General features: G+C 42.9%; 2 protein-coding genes across 3 annotated transcripts; both read right to left on the reverse strand.

Annotated features, from left to right (window-relative positions):
• Positions 1-4,901: 4,901 nt before the first annotated feature.
• On the reverse strand, positions 4,902-9,002 carry LOC138210860 (tripartite motif-containing protein 16-like). 2 transcript variants are annotated; one of them, XM_069170199.1, is made up of 3 exons: positions 8,594-9,002; positions 8,418-8,496; positions 4,902-7,932 (listed from the first exon to the last, which is right to left on the reverse strand). In XM_069170199.1, exon 3 carries the CDS (start codon positions 7,588-7,590, stop codon positions 5,830-5,832), a length of 1,761 nt encoding a protein of 586 aa, XP_069026300.1. In that variant the 5' UTR covers positions 7,591-7,932; positions 8,418-8,496; positions 8,594-9,002; the 3' UTR covers positions 4,902-5,829. The 2 variants fall into 2 exon arrangements, with proteins under 2 accessions (XP_069026300.1, XP_069026301.1); XM_069170200.1 differs by having other exon boundaries at positions 8,848-8,863.
• Positions 9,003-19,643: 10,641 nt separating this feature from the next.
• LOC138210793 (tripartite motif-containing protein 16-like) lies at positions 19,644-22,255 on the reverse strand. Its single transcript, XM_069170114.1, has one exon. It carries the CDS (start codon positions 22,253-22,255, stop codon positions 20,573-20,575), a length of 1,683 nt encoding a protein of 560 aa, XP_069026215.1. The 3' UTR covers positions 19,644-20,572.
• Between the last annotated feature and the right edge of the window lie 1,346 nt (positions 22,256-23,601).

The raw sequence follows: 23,601 nt of genomic DNA on the forward strand, positions 1-23,601 counted from the left end.
AGACAACTGACCAGACGACTGCAGACTACATGGCCAAAATGTTAAAAAGAAAAGATATCATGTCTTCTGTTGTCCCTCCTACACAGGTGGTGGAAAACCAGTCAACAGACCTAAAACCAGAGGACTGGGTTTTCATTAAGGTGATAAAAAAATAAATACTGGAGCTCCGCCGGATGGGAAGGAGCTTTCGAGATACTCCTGACGACCCCAACAGCAGTTCAGATTGCTGAACGGACCTCCTGAATACACCTCAGCCATTGCAGAAGGATGAGACCTTTGCCTGAACCACATAACACAGACATACCAGATAAGCCGGCATTTCCCCTGTTGGTGAAGTCTGGCTACAAAGGGAGGTGATACCAATAGGGGTACTTGTCTCAAACCAGTGAAGAAACCAACAACACCCTGGTGAGTAGGTTCTGGTGAGCTTATTTTGGTATATCTGTGGACGGACAGTACAGCTAAAATGGCTCAAGGCAGCATAACATGGCATCCATTCAGGAGGATAGGACTCTGTGGCCTCAGTGGGACCCTTTGTTTTCTGATAGTCACAGCTCTGCTCATAGTACTCCCCATATTTTGGTAGGAAGCCCAACATAACATACCTGACAATCAGACATCAGACGACAAGACCACAACAGGACCTCAGGCTACTGACAAAGTTCGCCGCACTACAAGAGCATTTGTAAGGGCTGATGGACAATTTGCAAGGAACAAAAAATCAGTACCGGGTACAGGGAGCATTAATTCTCACATTCACGGAAGGGCAACAGGCCAGTCTAACATTTGACGCATGTGCAGTTCTTCCCTGCAAAGAGAAAGACCGTAGCTTAGTTTGGACAGATAAATATCTGCATGGCGTCCCAAAAGACTGACATAAGGGACATGTGCATGAGCTGGAAACAGGTCGTGTGGACCACCAGCTCAAAGGGCTATGGGTATCCAGTACATGGTAGCATCTGTACCGACCTGAAACAACGACTGTCTCTGATTTAGGGATCTACCGCACCAGGTTGTCACATACGAAACTGCAACACCTTAATACTGACACTGAAGGATCCAAAACAATGCGTCTCCAGACTGTTAGTACGAGGGGCAGATATATCTGGGGCAGATCCAAAGGGCTTCATCTGGATAAATATAGTACAACCAAACACCACGGTATCCCGCCAAAGCGTTTCAAATACGAGCTCACACGTAGATCCTGTAGGCCGACGATTGAAAATAAGTAAATTTACAGATGTGGTGTCACTAGAGACGGGATATGGTGATACCGATATGTGACTACAGCGGATGCAGTACTCAGATCAGATGACGGGCAAAGCCGACTGCATCGGATGCTCCGAGGGACGCCCACACTGAGGTCCTATACATGAGACGCTGTTCAGGGCCTCAGAGAATAGTTTGATGCCACTAGTCTTATGGCGTGGCAGAACCGCATGACACTGGACACGCTGCTGGCTGACAAAGGGGGGTATATGCAAAATGTTTGGCTCCGTATGTTGTACGTTTATTCCTAACAACACAGCATCAGATGGATCTGCCACCAAGGCTCTACGGGGTCTTACCGCCCCGAGTGAGGAACTTCCTGTAAATGCTGCGATTGATGATCCTTTTTCCAGGATGATGGAATCTTGGTTTGGTAAATGGACAGACCTGTTCCTCACCTGTTTCACTAGTGTTTCAATGATAGCAGCCGTACTTATTATTTGTGGTTGTTGTTGTATTCCCTGTATCCGAGGATTGATCCAAAGACTAATCAATGTTACATTGACTAAACAGGACACACTTTATATGCGAATTTCTACAACTGACCAAACGTACGAGACCACGAATACGACACCGACTTTTCAGTACATGTTATACCTTGTATAAACAGGAGGGATATGATGGTAAAATAATGAGCTCATCATACTTGTCAAATGTTTGTCTATCTGTTGCATAACATGTTCCTGTTGTCTCAGGAAAGATGAACCCATTTATCTGCACAACATGGTTCTCTAGTCTCAGTTACAACGTCTCTGTACCTTTATCTGGTGACCTACGACCTCACTCAGTACTATCTACAAAATCAGATCTACAGAGGAAGTGGGGATGACTGTCAACTGTTTGTCACGCTGTATAAAAGCTGAACTACGGAGGAGAGACTTCGAGCAATGCCGGACACCTTTCTTTGAGTGAACATGTATTTGCTCCTTCTTGCAAGAATAAATGTCCGATGTGTTTGATTTTGAATTCAGCCTCGGAGTCATTTTTCTAACAGATGATGTCTGACTGCTGTTGTGACAACGACAGAAAGTTTGAGAGGAGTTGAAGAATCTCCTCATTCACTCAAATGTTACAAATATGTTCAAAAAAATGATAAATGTTTGAAAAAAGTTGAATGTCGGCGTAAATGTCCTGAAAGAGTTGAACAATTTCAAATGTGAATGGTTGAACTCGGTGAGTATGCAGAAGTAGTGAGCGACCAAAACAAAGCGCGTGGAAGAAGTCAGAAACAGGATGTCAACAGTGTAAATGCTGAATCAGCATTCACACAATAAAGGTCAGTTATTTGTTCTAATTTCACTTGGATACGGAGAACGCTGCCTCAGATGGAGGCGCTAAAATAGTTCAAATAACTCCTGTAAAACATTACGAAGGCTTAAATCATCGTACACGTGAACATTTAGTGACAATCTATACAATTCACAACGTCACGATAACATATGACCTTGTTGATTAGCTCGGAGCAAATAGGATCAAATCCAGCAATCTCTATATGTCACGAAGAAAAATATCCCTTTTGTTTTTTAAACAAGTCTTCTTTGATCACTTTGTTGTCACTCCAGAAGAAGAACACTATGTTTAGTATCAGAGTCTCTTTAAATATTGCTGTTGCTCAGCTGTTCATCTTCCACGATGGACAACGGTCACAAAGATGAAACCTCTTCAGCAGAAAGCTAAAAGATCAGAAGAACAGGTAACAGGTGCAGCACTCTGTCACCGCTAACATGAAGGAAACACATGCTGCCTGGCCGGCTGCTGCTGCTTCTTCATTTGGATTAGAAATCTAGTGACTAAAGGAAACATTGAACAGGACGTCCTCACCGTCCGCTACGTCTTTTTAGCCCGTCTGTCCCAAAGCGAGCTGAGACAGGAAACCGGAAACAGAACGCGGAGACCTGCAACGAGCCGACGAGGAGACGTTCAGGTTGAAAGAAGAACAAAGTCCAACGTTGTTGAGAAGCGGAGACGTGACGAGCGAGACGAGAAGCAGGTTGAAGGTTCACTTCTGTTTCTGTGCTCACTGGAAACATCTTCATTTCAGATTTAAGCAGCCTTTTTCAGCCGTTACTACATTTGATCTGATTCCATAAAGATGGACGAGGTCTGTGTTTGGTTTTGTCGTTTGAAAAGGTCACTTATTGAAAAGAGATTCTCTTCAACCATGTGAGTGACCTGCAGAGGGATCCTGAAGATAGAATATGAATTGGACCTCCCGTTTCATGTCGGTGGTCGAAGGTGAGTAACACTGATATCAAAAGTAAAAGAATTGTCCCGTGCTTGTTTCCTCTGCTTTAGCCGGCTCAGTACAGGTCTGTACCGGCAGCACAACTCTGGATTCTCATGTCCTGAAGAACTTTCTCTCTCCTCATCATCTAAACCTCAGCGCTTCAATGTTTGAGGAGAGACGACAAAAGAAGTCTGATTGTGTCGTGATTCAAATGTAACGTGATCGAGCTCAAAAGACGGTCGGGATGAAAAAGCTCGTTTTCAACGTGATTTGAGGTCCGACTGTTTCCATTTATATGGATGGTTTGGTAAAACATCAAATCAAGGAGGAGGGAGAAGTCAGGAGACATTTTCAGAGTCTGAATTTAGAGTCTGTGCTTACAGCTGTTTCTTGGAAGCAGTACGTACCATACAAATTCAATCTGGATCAAAGGATTAAAAGTACCAGCAGAAGGGATTTTTAAATGGATTTGTGGTGAGCACTACTTATTTCTAGAAGTGGAGAGCCATACAGCTGAAAAATACATTTCAAAGGAAATAGATATGAGTTTTAAATGTCTTCAGTGTTGTTCTACAGGGTAGAAAAAAAGGCAAAAGTTCAGGAACCCTTGAATGACTTGGTTTGTTTCTACATTACAGTTTACTGACAAAGACCACGACATGCATTTAGAAGCTTCTGGAAAAACAAGGAAGAGAATCTTTAGCGAACTTGGGTTTTTCTTTTGGGGGTAAACAACCTCTTTCTGAGGTCGAGAATACAAACTATATCTGCACACCTCCAGATCTAAATGCAAAACATCTGTTTGTTTGATTTTGGGGAGAATTTGAGTGAAACAAACCGTTAATTCTCATTCAAGAAAACCTTTGGACGTGTTCATAAATGTCAGCATATGCAGCATGTGACGACACCACAATGTACTTTATCTGACTTTTACAATTACCAGCATTCATTTCTAAACTTTGCAGAGATGCAGAATACAGCCGGGACAAGCTGTTAACTGACCAACACATTCACAGCTAGCAGATTTACCAGTTAACCGACCTGCAAGTATCTAAACTGGCAGGAAAACAGAGCAGCTGGAGAAAACCAAGCAGACAACGTGAAACCGTCCAACGTCCACACGGAGAAGCTTTCTGCTCTGAGGTGACCGTGCTCAGCACAGAGCCGGGATTTGATTTATCATGGAAGTCATTTCAGGAAGAAACTTTCTCAGCCTGAACATATTGATGAAGCTGAGGGGCGTTCCTCTCTCACAGGGATCTGCACCAAAGGCTGGAAGATGACATTTCATGACCTTTGAGAGTCTTCAGCGGCAACCAGCGCTGTCAGTGGGCAGAGTGCTCCCTCTGGTGGTCAGTTTGTGAAACAGCAGCATCATGTTGTCTAATTCAACTCAGACAAATGGTGGATGAAGTATTCAGAACATTTATTGAAGTAAAAGTACAAATACAGCAAAGAAAACAAAGATACTCCATTACAAGTCAAAGTCCTTAATTAAACAGCTTACTCAGGTAAAAGTACAGAAGCGTTAGCAGCAACATTTAGTGAAAGTATTAAAGTAAAAGTGCTGCTTTGTTCCCTCTGAATAATCTATATTACTATATATGAAGCAGTGAAAGAACTCAGCTCCTTTATTTCAGAAAAAGTTCTGATACCAGACTGAAAATACTAGAAGTCCTGCATTCAAAACCTTGTTGAAGTAAAAGTATCGTCAGCAAAAATACACTGAAAACACAAAAAGTAAAAGTACACACGAAGCAGAAAATGTTCCCTGTTAGTGTTTTACTATTATATATCTGATGTTTTTAGATTCATATTGCTGCTGGATTAAAGTGAATTTTACCGTCATAGTCACTGAAGGTTTTGCTCATTTCAACTACTTTATATATTGTTGATTTGTAAAGCGTCATATTGAACCAGATCATCACATATTTGGAGCGTTGCTGTCCTGTGAGAACCACGTATCTAAGAAATAAACACCTTTTCAGCTTTGTCAGGTTTTTTAAAATAGTTAATTTAGCAGGAGAAATATCTCAGTCCATAAAATAACATTTAAATCTCTTTAGTTTATCAGAAAATAATCTAATTCAACTTCACCAAATTTAGAGATACGTGGTTTTCACTACAGGAACGGTGTGAAAAGAGCTTAAAAACAATAATAAAACATATTAACATGAAGATAACAACTATCAAGAAGACGTCCAGGTGACGCCCATAATGCTTGATTGACAGCAGATCTTTGTTCAGAGCAGAAACGCCTCAATGATGGAGAGAAAATGAAATGGAAAATGAAAATGCAGGTTTAAACCCACTGAAACCTGAAAGACTTCAGTTTATTTCAGTTTACAAAACTCAGCAGTGCTTCCAACAAAGACAGACCCTAACCTGAACCCGAACCCTAACCCAGCGTGGAGCGGCTGAGTGAACGTGGTCTGGACTCTGTGGAGGAGAGTCATGGTCTCAGAGACGCTGTAGAAGGACAGAGTACCTGCACTGTGATCCAGGTACACCCCCACTCTGGAGGATGGAGGACCTGAGACGGGAGTTTCAATGTTGTTGTACCAAAACCTGTTATTGGAACAATCTAATGACCAAGAATTGTTATTACATCCAAACACACTTTCCTTCCCGATCCCTTTTCTGTTGATATTCTTGTATGCGACTGCTACTTCAACTCTTCCTCTCATCTCCACCTCAAAGTAACAACGTCCAGTCAGACTCTCTCTACTCAGGACCTGACAACATCTACTGAATCTGTCTGGATGATCAGAATAAGACTGATTCTGATTCATTCGTGTTACTTTTCTGTTCCCATCAGATAATAACATCTGTCTGTATGCTGTGTTTGGATCCAGTGTGATTTCTTGTGAATATCTTAAGAATCCAGCTCTGGTCTTTGGTCCTGGTTGTGACAGTAAAACGTCCACTTCATTCACTGACACTGAGATCTTCTTCCATTCTTCATCCAGAACTTGCTGTAGTTTATCTCTGACCTCTGACACAGCTGCTGTCACATCCTGAAAGTAGGTGAGAGGACGGATATGGATGCTGGATGAGTCTGTAGGCTCACTGAGTGCTGACACTGAGGGGTAGTTGTGCAGGAACTCGTTGTGATCCTCTGTGTGTGAGAGCTGCTCCAGCTCGGCGTCTTTCCTCTTCAGCTCAGCGATCTCCTGCTCCAGCTTCTCCTGAAGCTCTTTGACTCGACTCACTTGGGTTTCCTGCTGGGATCTGACCTCCTGCTTCACATCGCGGCTTCTTTCCTGGAGGTGACTCATCAGCTGGGTGAAGAGCTTCTCCTTGCCCTCCAGTGTTTTCTCAGCAGACTGATTGATGTCCTCCACCTCCTGCTGAAGCAGCTTCACATCTTTCTGTCTGTCCTGGATTTTCTGCTGGACGTTTCCTCGACTCCCCTCGAGCTCTCTCTGCCTCTCGGTCCTTTCTGCTGCAGCTGAGACGGTGTCGTGGTCTTTATGTTCCTCCACAGAGCAGAGATAACAGATAATCTGACGATCGGTGCGGCAGAACATCTTCATCACCTCGTCGTGAAGAGAGCAGATGTTCTCCTGGAGCTTCTTGGAGGGGTTCACCAGCTTGTGTTTCTTTAATGGAGCGACATCATAATGACGCTGAAGGTGTTTCTCACAATAAGAAGCCAGACAGACTAAACAGGACTTGACAGCTTTCAGTTTTCTCCCAGTGCAGACATCACAGGCCACATCTTCAGGTCCAGCATAGCAGTGATCAGCAGGAGCAGCTTGGAGTCCAGTCTTCTTCAGCTCCTCCACTAAAGCTGCCAACATGGTGTTTTTCACCAGGACAGGCCTCGGTATGAACCTCTTCCTGCACTGAGGACAGCTGTAGACTCCTGTCCCGTCCTGGCCGTCCCAGTGGACTTTAATACACTCCATGCAGTAGTTGTGTCCACATGGAAGAGCCACAGGATCCTTCAGTAGATCCAGACAGATGCAACAAGAGAAGGTTTCTCTGTCCAACTGAACTCCTTTCTGCGCCATTTCACCTCTCAGCAGCAGTGACTGTGTGAGTTTCACTTCCTCAAAGATCAAAATAGTTTCAGCTGATTTAAATATCATGTGACTCTGCAGCCAATGAGGACATCAGCTCTTAGACTCCACCCATGTTGGCTCCGCCCATCTTCCAGATGCAGATCTGATGGAGGGAACAAGGAAACGTGACAGACTGCAGCTGCTGAGTTTGAGAGCAGTTTTTTTTATTCCTCCTCAAACTCGTCGTCTCGGCTGTGATTCATGACTAAGTTGAAGTTTCCCCCACAAACTGAGACGCCCTCTGTTTCTGCTGCTGTAACATGAAACAAAGATTTGAGGATGTTTGTTTTACCTCTGATAAGTTCACTTATTAGTCTCCAGGGGCAACGAGCGCTGTCAGTGGGCAGAGTGCTCCCTCTGGTGGCCATTCTGGAAACAAGCAGCACCATTTAGTCTAATTCAACTCAGACAAATGGTGGATGAAGTATTCAGAACATTTATTGAAGTAAAAGTACAAATACAGCAAAGAAAACAAAGATACTCCATTACAAGTCAAAGTCCTTAATTAAACAGCTTCCTCAGGTAAAAGTACAGAAGCGTTAGCAGCAACATTTAGTGAAAGTATTAAAGTAAAAGTGCTGCTTTGTTCCCTCTGAATAATCTATATTACTATATATGAAGCAGTGAAAGAATTCAGCTCCTTTATTTCAGAAAAAGTTCTGATACCAGACTGAAAATACTAGAAGTCCTGCATTCAAAACCTTGTTGAAGTAAAAGTATCGTCAGCAAAAATACACTGAAAACACAAAAAGTAAAAGTACACACGAAGCAGAAAATGTTCCCTGTTGGTGTTTTCCTATTATATATGTGATGTTTGTAGATTCATATTGCTGCTGGATTAAAGTGAATCTTACCGTCATGATGTTTTGTCCATGAATCTTTATCTGAGCATCAACTCCTCTCTTCCTGGTGAACAACACTGTTTTATGTGGCCTGGTTAAAAGGATGATATGTAGGTAGCATTCATTTCTACAGGAACACCAACATGTTCAAAGAGAATAATGAACTCCCTCTATACCAGTTAACAAACCCAGTTACGAGGTGATTCTTCATTTCTCAGCGACTTCTCCCGCTACTGACGCTGACCCGTCGTTCAAGTCTTTCCCTTCATCAGTCTGGGTGCTAAATGCTAAATGCTAAATGCTCGGTCCTCAGCAGCCTCTAATTCCCGCTCTGGATCTCCACATCTCACGTGAACTCCGTAGTCTCGCGCGTCTCCCGCTTCGCTGCTCTTAAAGTGACAGTACGACCAAAATAAAAGCAGCAGCTGTCACCGTCACTAACCTGCACGTAGATCACATCTATCGGGGACAGAACCAACAACCTTCCTGTCTCCACTTCGCCCGGCGACATTTAGTTGTTTTTATTCCACAGAAAACTTGAATCTCCATGAAGAAGACCATCTTTCTACCACGTTCACAGCCTCTTGGACTTTTCCCTTTAATGTGCTTCATGTTCTTCCACGGTGCTCCATCATCAGCAAAAAGGGATCGTCCAACATCACCCTGAACTTGAGAGGAAACATCATTTATCTCTTTAATCCGATGACATGTTCTGACACATATTCCTATCATATTTAATTTCATCAACAATCCCTCCTTCCAAACCAAATCATGATGCCTTTTCCACATCAAAAAACACATCACTGACTCCTTATTCACTTGAGCTCTTTTTAAATTTAAATGAACATCTAATCTAGTTTCAAATTCAACTCAGACAAGTGTTGGATGAAGTATTCAGAACATTTATTGAAGTAAAAGTACAAATACAGCAAAGAAAACAAAGATACTCCATTACAAGTCAAAGTCCTTAATAAACCAGCTTTTTATATTATTTTTGTATATTTTGTGTTCTTGGCCGCAGCAAAGACGGAGCACATCAGGGATTTAACAAAAAGAAATGCATTTTATAATCAAACTTAACCAAAAGACGCATACGGGGCGAGGCAGACAGGAGCTGATGACTGAACAGGCTGCAATCCAGGAAGCAACAACAAAAAAACAAGTTAAACAAGTTACACAGAGACTGAAACTACCACCTGGCGTGACTTCATTTGGCACAGAGTAGTTGAAGGACCAGATAATTTCAGCAGGAGAAGCTGATGAGTTCACTGAGTGCAGTTTTGTCACTTGTGATCAGGAGCAGGTGAGGCGGAGCTGCGACTCAGGAGAGGACGGCTCGGACACGTTCCACAAATAATCAGTCAGACAAAGAAACACGGGAAACGTGAGGAATCTGAGAGAGATGATGATGGGAAATAATGAGCTCATCATACTTGTCAAATGTTTGTCTATCTGTTGCATAACATGTTCCTGTTGTCTCAGGAAAGATGAACCCATTTATCTGCACAACATGGTTCTCTAGTCTCAGTTACAACGTCTCTGTACCTTTATCTGGTGACCTACGACCTCACTCAGTACTATCTACAAAATCAGATCTACAGAGGAAGTGGGGATGACTGTCAACTGTTTGTCACGCTGTATAAAAGCTGAACTACGGAGGAGAGACTTCGAGCAATGCTGGACACCTTTCTTTGAGTGAACATGTATTTGCTCCTTCTTGCAAGAATAAATGTCCGATGTGTTTGATTTTGAATTCAGCCTCGGAGTCATTTTTCTAACATAATTGGTCCTTCGAGCCGGATCCCAACATCCCCTCCTCTCTCCGGACACAGCCTGAAACCGTGCACGGGGGAGTCTGGGACTCCTGAGGAAAGACCTCCGCCCTGTTTCTTTATCGAAACAGTTTGGACATTGGTGAGGCCAGGACGAACTGGAGAGAGGAGGGGTGACGGGATCCTAGAACAAGACTGATTCACCATCAAACGTCAGACACCCGTGTAAGACATTTTTTTGTTCTTGTTGTACTAAAGAGTCAGGTCAGGGACCTACTAAAAAGAGATAGGTCAGGGACCTACTAAAAAGTCTGAATAGATGAGGTAAACTAAAGAGTCTGAATTGACTAGGTAAACTAAAGAGTCTGAATTGACTAGGTAAACTAAAGAGTCTGAATTGACTAGGTAAACTAAAGAGTATGAGTAGACTAGGTAAACTAAAGAGTATGAGTAGACTAGGTAAACGAAAGAGTCTGAATAGACTCGGTAAACTAAAGAGTCTGAATTGACTAGGTAAACTAAAGAGTCTGAATTGACTAGGTAAACTAAAGAGTATGAGTAGACTAGGTAAACTAAAGAGTATGAGTAGACTAGGTAAACGAAAGAGTCTGAATAGACTCGGTAAACTAAAGAGTCTGAATTGACTAGGTAAACTAAAGAGTCTGAATTGACTAGGTAAACTAAAGAGTCTGAGTAGACTAGGTAAACTAAAGAGTCTGAGTAGACGAGGTAAACTAAAGAGTCTGAATAGACTAGGTAAACTAAAGAGTCTGAATTGACTAGGTAAACTAAAGAGTCTGAGTAGACTAGGTAAACTAAAGAGTCTGAATAGACGAGGTAAACTAAAGAGTCTGAATTGACTAGGTAAACTAAAGAGTCTAAGTAGACTAGGTAAACTAAAGAGTATGAGTAGACGAGGTAAACTAAAGAGTCTGAATAGACTAGGTAAACTAAAGAGTCTGAATAGACTAGGTAAACTAAAGAGTCTGAGTAGACGAGGTAAACTAAAGAGTCTGAGTAGACTAGGTAAACTAAAGAGTCTGAATAGACTAGGTAAACTAAAAGTCACGCGCGCAAAAATAGGTCAGGGACCTCCAGATAAATACAGAAAAAAACTTCCGGAAGATGAAATAAATAAAAATATACAAATAATTAGATACTGTGAGCGTCCGGTTGCTCGGGTGAACTCCATACAAACTGGTTGACTCACAGATAGAAAAAATGGGATTATGCTGTAGTAAGATCGAAGAGATACCTCTGGAGGGAGACGTAAAACACATGCACTCAAAAGGTGCAGATAACATAAAATATTTGAAAAAAATGGGAAAAGGAACACAGATTCAAGGGAAAACTGACAATGATAGCATGTAGAGAGTTGACAGAGAAGATAGAGAGCAAGTGTGAGGGAAATAAAAGAAAAAAGTTGAAAAGAGGAGAGGAAAAGTAAAAAAAAAAGAGAAAGAGAACTGATCTGGGAGAGATTAAAAACAAAAAGGCGGGGGAAGGTAGTATAGCTCTTAATGCACCAATACTATATCTAATAATTGAAATACATTTCTCCCGGAAAAATGATGAAGATGATGATTATGTGGTACAAAAACGACCCAACATGGGACCGCGGCCCGATCCTCCTCCATACCCTAACATGGGAGACGTCCCGGTAACAGCTGATCCGCCCGTTACCGTCTATTCCGTCTCCGGCTGCTCAGCCAGCTTCCGTCTCCGAACCCACGACACCGTCACCAAACTCCACCCCCTCTACTCCAACCAGAAGGAGGAAGCGAGGTGGATGGAGAGGGGCTGGCGGCCGTGGGGGAGGACCACCAGAGACAGGTAAGGACACCTGCTATAATTGCAGGAGGAATGGACACTGGGCAAGAGACTGCAGGGGGTGGAGAGACGGGAGGGGCGGAGGAGGAGGAGGAGGAGACGGTTGGCGGTGGCAGACAGGTTCAGCATGACTAACCACAACCACTCCAGGATCAGGTCATACAGAAACACACACATTCACATGATTCACAGACACAGACCAACTAGAAACTAAAGAGGAGGAGACCAGTGATGTGTTAGAGATAAGTACAGTTGAAATACTACTCACAGAACAAGATCAACCTTTTGTGACTCTACTGATAGAAGAGATTGAAGTAACCTTATTGTGCGATTCAGGAGCATGTAGGTCACTTATTAGGAGTGATGAGGACCCAAAATTACAGAAATTGGCACAAGAACAGATCTGAGTAAGATCAGCAAACGGAGAAGTATTTGCAGAAATGACTTCCCCACTGTCTAAACTCATTTATGATGACCCTGTGGCTGCCCACCATAACATACAATGGACACCAGAAACAGAAAACGATTTTGGAAAAATATGAAAAATTACACCCTGCAGTACCACCACAGACCCCCTAGGGGTCGCGGACCCCCTGTTGAGAACCTTTGCCCTCAACCAGGGGTGTCCAAACTTTTTGCAAAGAGGGCCAAATTTGATAAAGTGAAGATGCCCGGGGGCCAATAGTTCCTTCTGACATTTTTTTAACCACAAAAGTTACATGAAAATACACACTGTTATAAAACAATTTTCATTGTCACAATTACCTTTATTTTTCAAATGACAATGTCACCAAATATAAGCCACTCAGGCAGACGTGAACAACTCTAAAAACACAATTCTGCCTTTCATTCAGTCAGATAACTTTGAACAAACTGTATAGAATACCTTCAATTTCCACGAGTTAAATATCTTTGCCTCATGAACATTTTAAACAGGAGTTATAAGTAATGCGAAGTGGTCTGTTACCATTAAACTTTAAAACAAGTGAATTTTGCCTTTGTCTTTTACAAGATCTTTCAGAAAGCAATAGTTTGTGTCACATCTACAGGTACATAACATCAACAGTTACAACACACATCTTATTCAAGAGTTTAAAAACAGAAGTGCCATAAGTCCAAGTGCATTAGTGTGCTTTAGGCTTTTCACTGTTAATAGTGACAGACGCTACCGTTCAAAACACTCAATTTCAGATTGATCAAGGAACAGATAACTTGCTGACACTAATGTCACACATTCATAAATTCTTGCTTCTTCTCGGGGCAAATGTTCTCCACCATTTTCATGACACAGTCTTTGATGAACGCACCTTCAGTAAAAGGTTTGCCATGTTTAGCTGTTAACATAGCTGGCTTTTGTTGTGTTTTCCTTTGACTCAGAGGCCCGTGAAGACTCTCTGTTGTGATGCCGGAGCAGCTTGGAGTTGCTTCACTTTTTCAGCGCGGCCTCTCCCTGTTAGGTTGCCGTACGTTGGAGCATGTTTAGTCTCGTAGTGTCTCTTTACGTTGAAATCCTTAAACAAGGCAACCGCCTCTTTACAAATTAGACAAACACAATTGCCTCGATTTTCAGTGAAGAAGTATTGTAATTCCCACCGCTCCTGAAAGCGGCGGCCCTCACTGTCAACTTTTCTCTTTTTTTTTTGCGGTCGCCATGGCAGAAATGATTTGAGAAGGGTTCACAGCAGGGATGCAGAGCCAGATAGCATTAGAACGGTGCTGCCACCGTGTGGTGAAAGGAGGAATTACATCTTTACATTTGTATGATTTATTTATTCTGACAGAGCCAGCGAGCCATAACTAATACATTATAAGACCGAAGCTGCGGGCCGTATGAAATCTGACCGGGCCGTGATTGGCCCGCGGGCCGGACTTTGGACATGCCTGCCCTAGACAACGAGATACTATAGAAAAATCAACAACATGCAGAACAATGCTCCAGAACAAGAAAAACAACAGTGGAAGACAAACAAAGCACAACAAAAAGACGATGATTTATTGAGATGACAAGAAGGCAAGCTGGTACTCCAAAAAAGTTTAGATAGATATGCGACCTTTTGAGCCATGGGATGAACCATGTCGCAACAGGGGGGATGGTATCTATAATAAACTAAGTATTTACAACATATGGCTTTACAAACTACTAAAAAATGTTGTTTGGCATGTATTACATGTGCAAAACACAACCCCCAAGGAAACACGAGACCCACAAGGGGCCGGTTCCCTTCACCAGAGTATCCAGTCCAGCATCTCTGCATGGATTTTATTGAATTAACACCACGCGAATGAAGGAAATATTGCCTAGTTATCATCGACACCTTTTCAAAGTGGGTAGAAATATTCCCGACTAAATCACCGGATGCATCGACCGTAGCAAAAGCGCTTACAAGGGACATTGTACCACGATTTGGAGTAACAGAAAGGATATTTTGCGACAACGGAACACATTTCGTGAACAACATTATAAAACACCGAGCCACAGCTTTCAGGACACAGTTAAGACATCACTGCTCATACCATCCACAGTCAGCAGGCCGAGTGGAAAGAACTAATGGGACGATCAAATTCAAATTGAGAAAGATGATGGCAGAAACAGGGTTGAATTGGATGAGATGCATTCCACTGATAACATTAAATATGCATATTCTACCCAGTGTAAGAGGCATCTCACCGTTTGAAATGATACACGGACATCCCTATCTCATGCCACAACTTGGACCTTTTGTGGACAAGAAGGAGACAACTGACCAGACGACTGCAGACTACATGGCCAAAATGTTAAAAAGAAAAGATATCATGTCTTCTGTTGTCCCTCCTACACAGGTGGTGGAAAACCAGTCAACAGACCTAAAACCAGAGGACTGGGTTTTCATTAAGGTGATAAAAAAATAAATACTGGAGCTCCGCCGGATGGGAAGGAGCTTTCGAGATACTCCTGACGACCCCAACAGCAGTTCAGATTGCTGAACGGACCTCCTGAATACACCTCAGCCATTGCAGAAGGATGAGACCTTTGCCTGAACCACATAACACAGACATACCAGATAAGCCGGCATTTCCCCTGTTGGTGAAGTCTGGCTACAAAGGGAGGTGATACCAATAGGGGTACTTGTCTCAAACCAGTGAAGAAACCAACAACACCCTGGTGAGTAGGTTCTGGTGAGCTTATTTTGGTATATCTGTGGACGGACAGTACAGCTAAAATGGCTCAAGGCAGCATAACATGGCATCCATTCAGGAGGATAGGACTCTGTGGCCTCAGTGGGACCCTTTGTTTTCTGATAGTCACAGCTCTGCTCATAGTACTCCCCATATTTTGGTAGGAAGCCCAACATAACATACCTGACAATCAGACATCAGACGACAAGACCACAACAGGACCTCAGGCTACTGACAAAGTTCGCCGCACTACAAGAGCATTTGTAAGGGCTGATGGACAATTTGCAAGGAACAAAAAATCAGTACCGGGTACAGGGAGCATTAATTCTCACATTCACGGAAGGGCAACAGGCCAGTCTAACATTTGACGCATGTGCAGTTCTTCCCTGCAAAGAGAAAGACCGTAGCTTAGTTTGGACAGATAAATATCTGCATGGCGTCCCAAAAGACTGACATAAGGGACATGTGCATGAGCTGGAAACAGGTCGTGTGGACCACCAGCTCAAAGGGCTATGGGTATCCAGTACATGGTAGCATCTGTACCGACCTGAAACAACGACTGTCTCTGATTTAGGGATCTACCGCACCAGGTTGTCACATACGAAACTGCAACACCTTAATACTGACACTGAAGGATCCAAAACAATGCGTCTCCAGACTGTTAGTACGAGGGGCAGATATATCTGGGGCAGATCCAAAGGGCTTCATCTGGATAAATATAGTACAACCAAACACCACGGTATCCCGCCAAAGCGTTTCAAATACGAGCTCACACGTAGATCCTGTAGGCCGACGATTGAAAATAAGTAAATTTACAGATGTGGTGTCACTAGAGACGGGATATGGTGATACCGATATGTGACTACAGCGGATGCAGTACTCAGATCAGATGACGGGCAAAGCCGACTGCATCGGATGCTCCGAGGGACGCCCACACTGAGGTCCTATACATGAGACGCTGTTCAGGGCCTCAGAGAATAGTTTGATGCCACTAGTCTTATGGCGTGGCAGAACCGCATGACACTGGACACGCTGCTGGCTGACAAAGGGGGGTATATGCAAAATGTTTGGCTCCGTATGTTGTACGTTTATTCCTAACAACACAGCATCAGATGGATCTGCCACCAAGGCTCTACGGGGTCTTACCGCCCCGAGTGAGGAACTTCCTGTAAATGCTGCGATTGATGATCCTTTTTCCAGGATGATGGAATCTTGGTTTGGTAAATGGACAGACCTGTTCCTCACCTGTTTCACTAGTGTTTCAATGATAGCAGCCGTACTTATTATTTGTGGTTGTTGTTGTATTCCCTGTATCCGAGGATTGATCCAAAGACTAATCAATGTTACATTGACTAAACAGGACACACTTTATATGCGAATTTCTACAACTGACCAAACGTACGAGACCACGAATACGACACCGACTTTTCAGTACATGTTATACCTTGTATAAACAGGAGGGATATGATGGTAAAATAATGAGCTCATCATACTTGTCAAATGTTTGTCTATCTGTTGCATAACATGTTCCTGTTGTCTCAGGAAAGATGAACCCATTTATCTGCACAACATGGTTCTCTAGTCTCAGTTACAACGTCTCTGTACCTTTATCTGGTGACCTACGACCTCACTCAGTACTATCTACAAAATCAGATCTACAGAGGAAGTGGGGATGACTGTCAACTGTTTGTCACGCTGTATAAAAGCTGAACTACGGAGGAGAGACTTCGAGCAATGCTGGACACCTTTCTTTGAGTGAACATGTATTTGCTCCTTCTTGCAAGAATAAATGTCCGATGTGTTTGATTTTGAATTCAGCCTCGGAGTCATTTTTCTAACAGATGATGTCTGACTGCTGTTGTGACAACGACAGAAAGTTTGAGAGGAGTTGAAGAATCTCCTCATTCACTCAAATGTTACAAATATGTTCAAAAAAATGATAAATGTTTGAAAAAAGTTGAATGTCGGCGTAAATGTCCTGAAAGAGTTGAACAATTTCAAATGTGAATGGTTGAACTCGGTGAGTATGCAGAAGTAGTGAGCGACCAAAACAAAGCGCGTGGAAGAAGTCAGAAACAGGATGTCAACAGTGTAAATGCTGAATCAGCATTCACACAATAAAGGCCAGTTATTTGTTCTAATTTCACTTGGATACGGGAGAACGCTGCCTCAGATGGAGGCGCTAAAATAGTTCAAATAACTCCTGTAAAACATTACGAAGGCTTAAATCATCGTACACGTGAACATTTAGTGACAATCTATACAATTCACAACGTCACGATAACATATGACCTTGTTGATTAGCTCGGAGCAAATAGGATCAAATCCAGCAATCTCTATATGTCACGAAGAAAAATATCCCTTTTGTTTTTTAAACAAGTCTTCTTTCATCACTTTGTTGTCACTCCAGAAGAAGAACACTATGTTTAGTATCAGAGTCTCTTTAAATATTGCTGTTGCTCAGCTGTTCATCTTCCACGATGGACAACGGTCACAAAGATGAAACCTCTTCAGCAGAAAGCTAAAAGATCAGAAGAACAGGTAACAGGTGCAGCACTCTGTCACCGCTAACATGAAGGAAACACATGCTGCCTGGCCGGCTGCTGCTGCTTCTTCATTTGGATTAGAAATCTAGTGACTAAAGGAAACATTGAACAGGACGTCCTCACCGTCCGCTGCGTCTTTTTAGCCCGTCTGTCCCAAAGCGAGCTGAGACAGGAAACCGGAAACAGAACGCGGAGACCTGCAACGAGCCGACGAGGAGACGTTCAGGTTGAAAGAAGAACAAAGTCCAACGTTGTTGAGAAGCGGAGACGTGACGAGCGAGACGAGAAGCAGGTTGAAGGTTCACTTCTGTTTCTGTGCTCACTGGAAACATCTTCATTTCAGATTTAAGCAGCCTTTTTCAGCCGTTACTACATTTGATCTGATTCCATAAAGATGGACGAGGTCTGTGTTTGGTTTTGTCGTTTGAAAAGGTCACTTATTGAAAAGAGATTCTCTTCAACCATGTGAGTGACCTGCAGAGGGATCCTGAAGATAGAATATGAATTGGACCTCCCGTTTCATGTCGGTGGTCGAAGGTGAGTAACACTGATATCAAAAGTAAAAGAATTGTCCCGTGCTTGTTTCCTCTGCTTTAGCCGGCTCAGTACAGGTCTGTACCGGCAGCACAACTCTGGATTCTCATGTCCTGAAGAACTTTCTCTCTCCTCATCATCTAAACCTCAGCGCTTCAATGTTTGAGGAGAGACGACAAAAGAAGTCTGATTGTGTCGTGATTCAAATGTAACGTGATCGAGCTCAAAAGACGGTCGGGATGAAAAAGCTCGTTTTCAACGTGATTTGAGGTCCGACTGTTTCCATTTATATGGATGGTTTGGTAAAACATCAAATCAAGGAGGAGGGAGAAGTCAGGAGACATTTTCAGAGTCTGAATTTAGAGTCTGTGCTTACAGCTGTTTCTTGGAAGCAGTACGTACCATACAAATTCAATCTGGATCAAAGGATTAAAAGTACCAGCAGAAGGGATTTTTAAATGGATTTGTGGTGAGCACTACTTATTTCTAGAAGTGGAGAGCCATACAGCTGAAAAATACATTTCAAAGGAAATAGATATGAGTTTTAAATGTCTTCAGTGTTGTTCTACGGGGTAGAAAAAAAGGCAAAAGTTCAGGAACCCTTGAATGACTTGGTGTGTTTCTACATTACAGTTTACTGACAAAGACCACGACATGCATTTAGAAGCTTCTGGAAAAACAAGGAAGCGAATCTTTAGCGAACTTGGGTTTTTCTTTTGGGGGTAAACAACCTCTTTCTGAGGTCGAGAATACAAACTATATCTGCACACCTCCAGATCGAAATGCAAAACATCTGTTTGTTTGATTTTGGGGAGAATTTGAGTGAAACAAACCGTTAATTCTCATTCAAGAAAACCTTTGGACGTGTTCATAAATGTCAGCATATGCAGCATGTGACGACACCACAATGTACTTTATCTGACTTTTACAATTACCAGCATTCATTTCTAAACTTTGCAGAGATGCAGAATACAGCCGGGACAAGCTGTTAACTGACCAACACATTCACAGCTAGCAGATTTACCAGTTAACCGACCTGCAAGTATCTAAACTGGCAGGAAAACAGAGCAGCTGGAGAAAACCAAGCAGACAACGTGAAACCGTCCAACGTCCACACGGAGAAGCTTTCTGCTCTGAGGTGACCGTGCTCAGCACAGAGCCGGGATTTGATTTATCATGGAAGTCATTTCAGGAAGAAACTTTCTCAGCCTGAACATATTGATGAAGCTGAGGGGCGTTCCTCTCTCACAGGGATCTGCACCAAAGGCTGGAAGATGACATTTCATGACCTTTGAGAGTCTTCAGCGGCAACCAGCGCTGTCAGTGGGCAGAGTGCTCCCTCTGGTGGTCAGTTTGTGAAACAGCAGCATCATGTTGTCTAATTCAACTCAGACAAATGGTGGATGAAGTATTCAGAACATTTATTGAAGTAAAAGTACAAATACAGCAAAGAAAACAAAGATACTCCATTACAAGTCAAAGTCCTTAATTAAACAGCTTACTCAGGTAAAAGTACAGAAGCGTTAGCAGCAACATTTAGTGAAAGTATTAAAGTAAAAGTGCTGCTTTGTTCCCTCTGAATAATCTATATTACTATATATGAAGCAGTGAAAGAATTCAGCTCCTTTATTTCAGAAAAAGTTCTGATACCAGACTGAAAATACTAGAACTCCTGCATTCAAAACCTTTTTGAAGTAAAAGTATTGTCAGCAGAAATACACTGAAAACACAAAAAGTAAAAGTACACACGAAGCAGAAAATGTTCCCTGTTAGTGTTTTACTATTATATATCTGATGTTTGTAGATTCATATTGCTGCTGGATTAATGTGAATTTTACCGTCATAGTCACTGAAGGTTTTGCTCATTTCAACTACTTTATATATTGTTGATTTGTAAAGCGTCATATTGAACCAGATCATCACATATTTGGAGCGTTGCTGTCCTGTGAGATCCACGTATCTAAGAAATAAACACCTTTTCAGCTTTGTTAGGTTTTTAAAATAATTAATTTAGCAGGAGAATCATCTCAGTCTATAAAAGAACATTTAAATCTCTTTAAATTATCAGAAAATAATTCAAAATTCAACTTCACCAAATTTAGAGATACGTGGTTTTCACTACAGGAACGGTGTGAAAAGAGCTTAAAAACAATAATAAAACATATTAACATGAAGATAACAACTATCAAGAAGACGTCCAGGTGACGCCCATAATGCTTGATTGACAGCAGATCTTTGTTCAGAGCATAAACGCCTCAATGATGGAGAGAAAATGAAATGGAAAATGAAAATGCAGGTTTAAACCCACTGAAACCTGAAAGACTTCAGTTTATTTCAGTTTACAAAACTCAGCAGTGCTTCCAACGAAGACAGACCCTAACTCAAACCCTAACCCAACGTGGAGCGGCTGAGTGAACGTGGTCTGGACTCTGTGGAGGAGAGTCATGGTCTCAGAGACGCTGTAGAAGGACAGAGTACCTGCACTGTGATCCAGGTACACCCCCACTCTGGAGGATGGAGGACCTGAGACGGGAGTTTTGATGTTGTTGTAACAAAACCTGTTATTGTAACAATTTAATGACCAAGATTTGTTATTACGTCCAAACACACTTTCCTTCCAGCTCCCTGTTCTGTTGATATTCTTGTATGCGACTGCTACTTCAACTCCTCCTCTTCCTCTCATCTCCACCTCAAAGTAACAACGTCCAGTCAGACTCTCTCTACTCAGGACCTGCCAACATCCACTGAATCTGTCTGGATGATCAGAATAAGACTGATTATGAATCATTCCTGTTACTTTTCTGTTCCCATCAGATAATAACATCTGTCTGTTTGCTGTGTTTGGATCCAGTGTGATTTCTTGTGAATATCTTAAGAATCCAGCTCTGGTCTTTGGTTCTGGTTGTGACAGTAAAACGTCCACTTCCTTCACTGACACTGAGATCTTCTTCCATTCTTCATCCAGAACTTGCTGTAGTTTATCTCTGACCTCTGACACAGCTGCTGTCACATCCTGAAAGTAGGTGAGAGGACGGATATGGATGCTGGATGAGTCTGTAGGCTCACTGAGTGCTGACACTGAGGGGTAGTTGTGCAGGAACTCGTTGTGATCCTCTGTGTGTGAGAGCTGCTCCAGCTCGGCGTCTTTCCTCTTCAGCTCAGCGATCTCCTGCTCCAGCTTCTCCTGAAGCTCTTTGACTCGACTCACTTGGGTTTCCTGCTGGGATCTGACCTCCTGCTTCACATCGCGGCTTCTTTCCCGGAGGAGACTCATCAGCTGGGTGAAGAGCTTCTCGTTGCCCTCCAGTGTTTTCTCAGCAGACTGATTGATGTCCTCCACCTCCTGCTGAAGCAGCTTCACATCTTTCTGTCTGTCCTGGATTTTCTGCTGGACGTTTCCTCTACTCCCCTCGAGCTCTCTCTGCCTCTCGGTCCTTTCTGCTGCAGCTGAGACGGTGTCGTGGTCTTTATGTTCATCCACAGAGCAGAGATAACAGATAATCTGACGATCGGTGCGGCAGAACATCTTCATCACCTCGTCGTGAAGAGAGCAGATGTTCTCCTGGAGCTTCTTGGAGGGGTTCACCAGCTTGTGTTTCTTGAATGGAGCGACATCATAATGAGGCTGAAGGTGTTTCTCACAATAAGAAGCCAGACAGAATAAACAGGACTTGACAGCTTTCAGTTTTCTCCCAGTGCAGACATCACAGGCCACATCTTCAGGTCCAGCATAGCAGTGATCAGCAGGAGCAGCTTGGAGTCCAGTCTTCTTCAGCTCCTCCACTAAAGCTGCCAACATGGTGTTTTTGTCCAGGACAGGCCTCGGTATGAACCTCTTCATGCACTGAGGACAGCTGTAGACTCCCGTCCCGTCCTGTCCGTCCCAGTGGACTTTAATACACTCCATGCAGTAGCTGTGTCCACATGGAAGAGTCACCGGATCCTTCAGTAGATCCAGACAGATGCAACAAGAGAAGGTTTCTCGGTCCAACTGAACTCCTTTCTGCTCCATTTCACCTCTCAGCAGCAGTGACTGTGTGAGTTTCACTTCCTCAAAGATAAAACTGGTTCCAGCTGATTTAAATATCATGTGACTCTGCAGCCAATGAGGACATCAGCTCTTAGACTCCACCCATGTTGGCTCCGCCCATCTTCCAGATGCAGATCTGATGGAGGGAACAAGGAAACGTGACAGACTGCAGCTGCTGAGTTTGAGAGCAGTTTTTTTTATTCCTCCTCAAACTCGTCGTCTCGGCTGTGATTCATGACTAAGTTGAAGTTTCCCCCACAAACTGAGACGCCCTCTGTTTCTGCTGCTGTAACATGAAACAAAGATTTGAGGATCTTTGTTTTACCTCTGATAAGTTCACTTATTAGTCTCCAGGGGCAACGAGCGCTGTCAGTGGGCAGAGTGCTCCCTCTGGTGGCCATTCTGGAAACAAGCAGCACCATTTAGTCTAATTCAACTCAGACAAATGGTGGATGAAGTATTCAGAAACATTACAACAGTATTTAGAACAGACGACAGAGTTGTTGAAGTGTTCAACCACCTCATTTAAAGAGCACTCATGATTATATGGTTCAAGGAGTGTCTTTTGAACCAGAATTTGCCCTTTAGTCGTTGCCATGGTTACAATCACATCATAAAGTATACAGCGATGGTCAGAGAAAGATAATTCACGTCCTGAAACCTGATCCACGTGTAACCCTCTTGTTATCACCAAGTCCAGGGTGTTACCCTGCTGGTGGGCGGCTTCCTTTACATGTTGGGTCACTTCAAAGCTGTCCAGTAAATCCATCAGCTCTGGAGCTTTGTGGTCGTTCTTCTTATTTACATGAATATTAAAGTCTCCGTTCAGAATGAACCTGTCATATCTGGTGATACCTGGTGAGATCGACTCTGAGAGTTCCTGCAGAAATAGTGCCGAGTACGTCGGTGGCCGGTAAACTGTGACGATCAGTACTGTTGATTTACCTTTCAGCTGCAGAGCAACATATTCAAATGATGTAAAATCAGCGAGGTCGATGTCATTACACCCAAACTGTGGTGAAGATCACTGCGATCCCTCCTCCTCTCTTGTTCTGTGTAACTGACTGATAACATTTATAGTGAGGAGGACAAGCCTCTATCAGAGTTGCTTCACCAGTCGTGTTGTTAAGCCACGTTTCAACCAGGAACAGAAAGTACAAAGTCTTATCGATGATGAGATCATTAACCAGAAAAGATTTATCGGTCAAAGATCCGACGATAAAAAAAAGGCAATTTCAGCTGCAGGGACTCTCAGACTGGAGAGGAGGCTGGTTGTGGATGAACTTTGACAATTTTGAGATCGCCGTCTAGTAAGATAGTAATTTAGG

This window comes from Embiotoca jacksoni, unplaced genomic scaffold, assembly GCF_022577435.1.
Source record: "Embiotoca jacksoni isolate LCO1_2020_lvr unplaced genomic scaffold, fEmbJac1.0.p SCAF_48, whole genome shotgun sequence".
NCBI lineage: Eukaryota > Metazoa > Chordata > Actinopteri > Embiotocidae > Embiotoca > Embiotoca jacksoni.

Coding starts and splice junctions, on each gene's coding strand:
- LOC138210793 (XM_069170114.1), bottom strand. CDS start 22,255: ATGGAGCAGAAAGGAGTTCAGTTGGACCGAGAAACCTTCTCTTGTTGC.
- LOC138210860 (XM_069170199.1), bottom strand. CDS start 7,590: ATGATATTTAAATCAGCTGAAACTATTTTGATCTTTGAGGAAGTGAAA.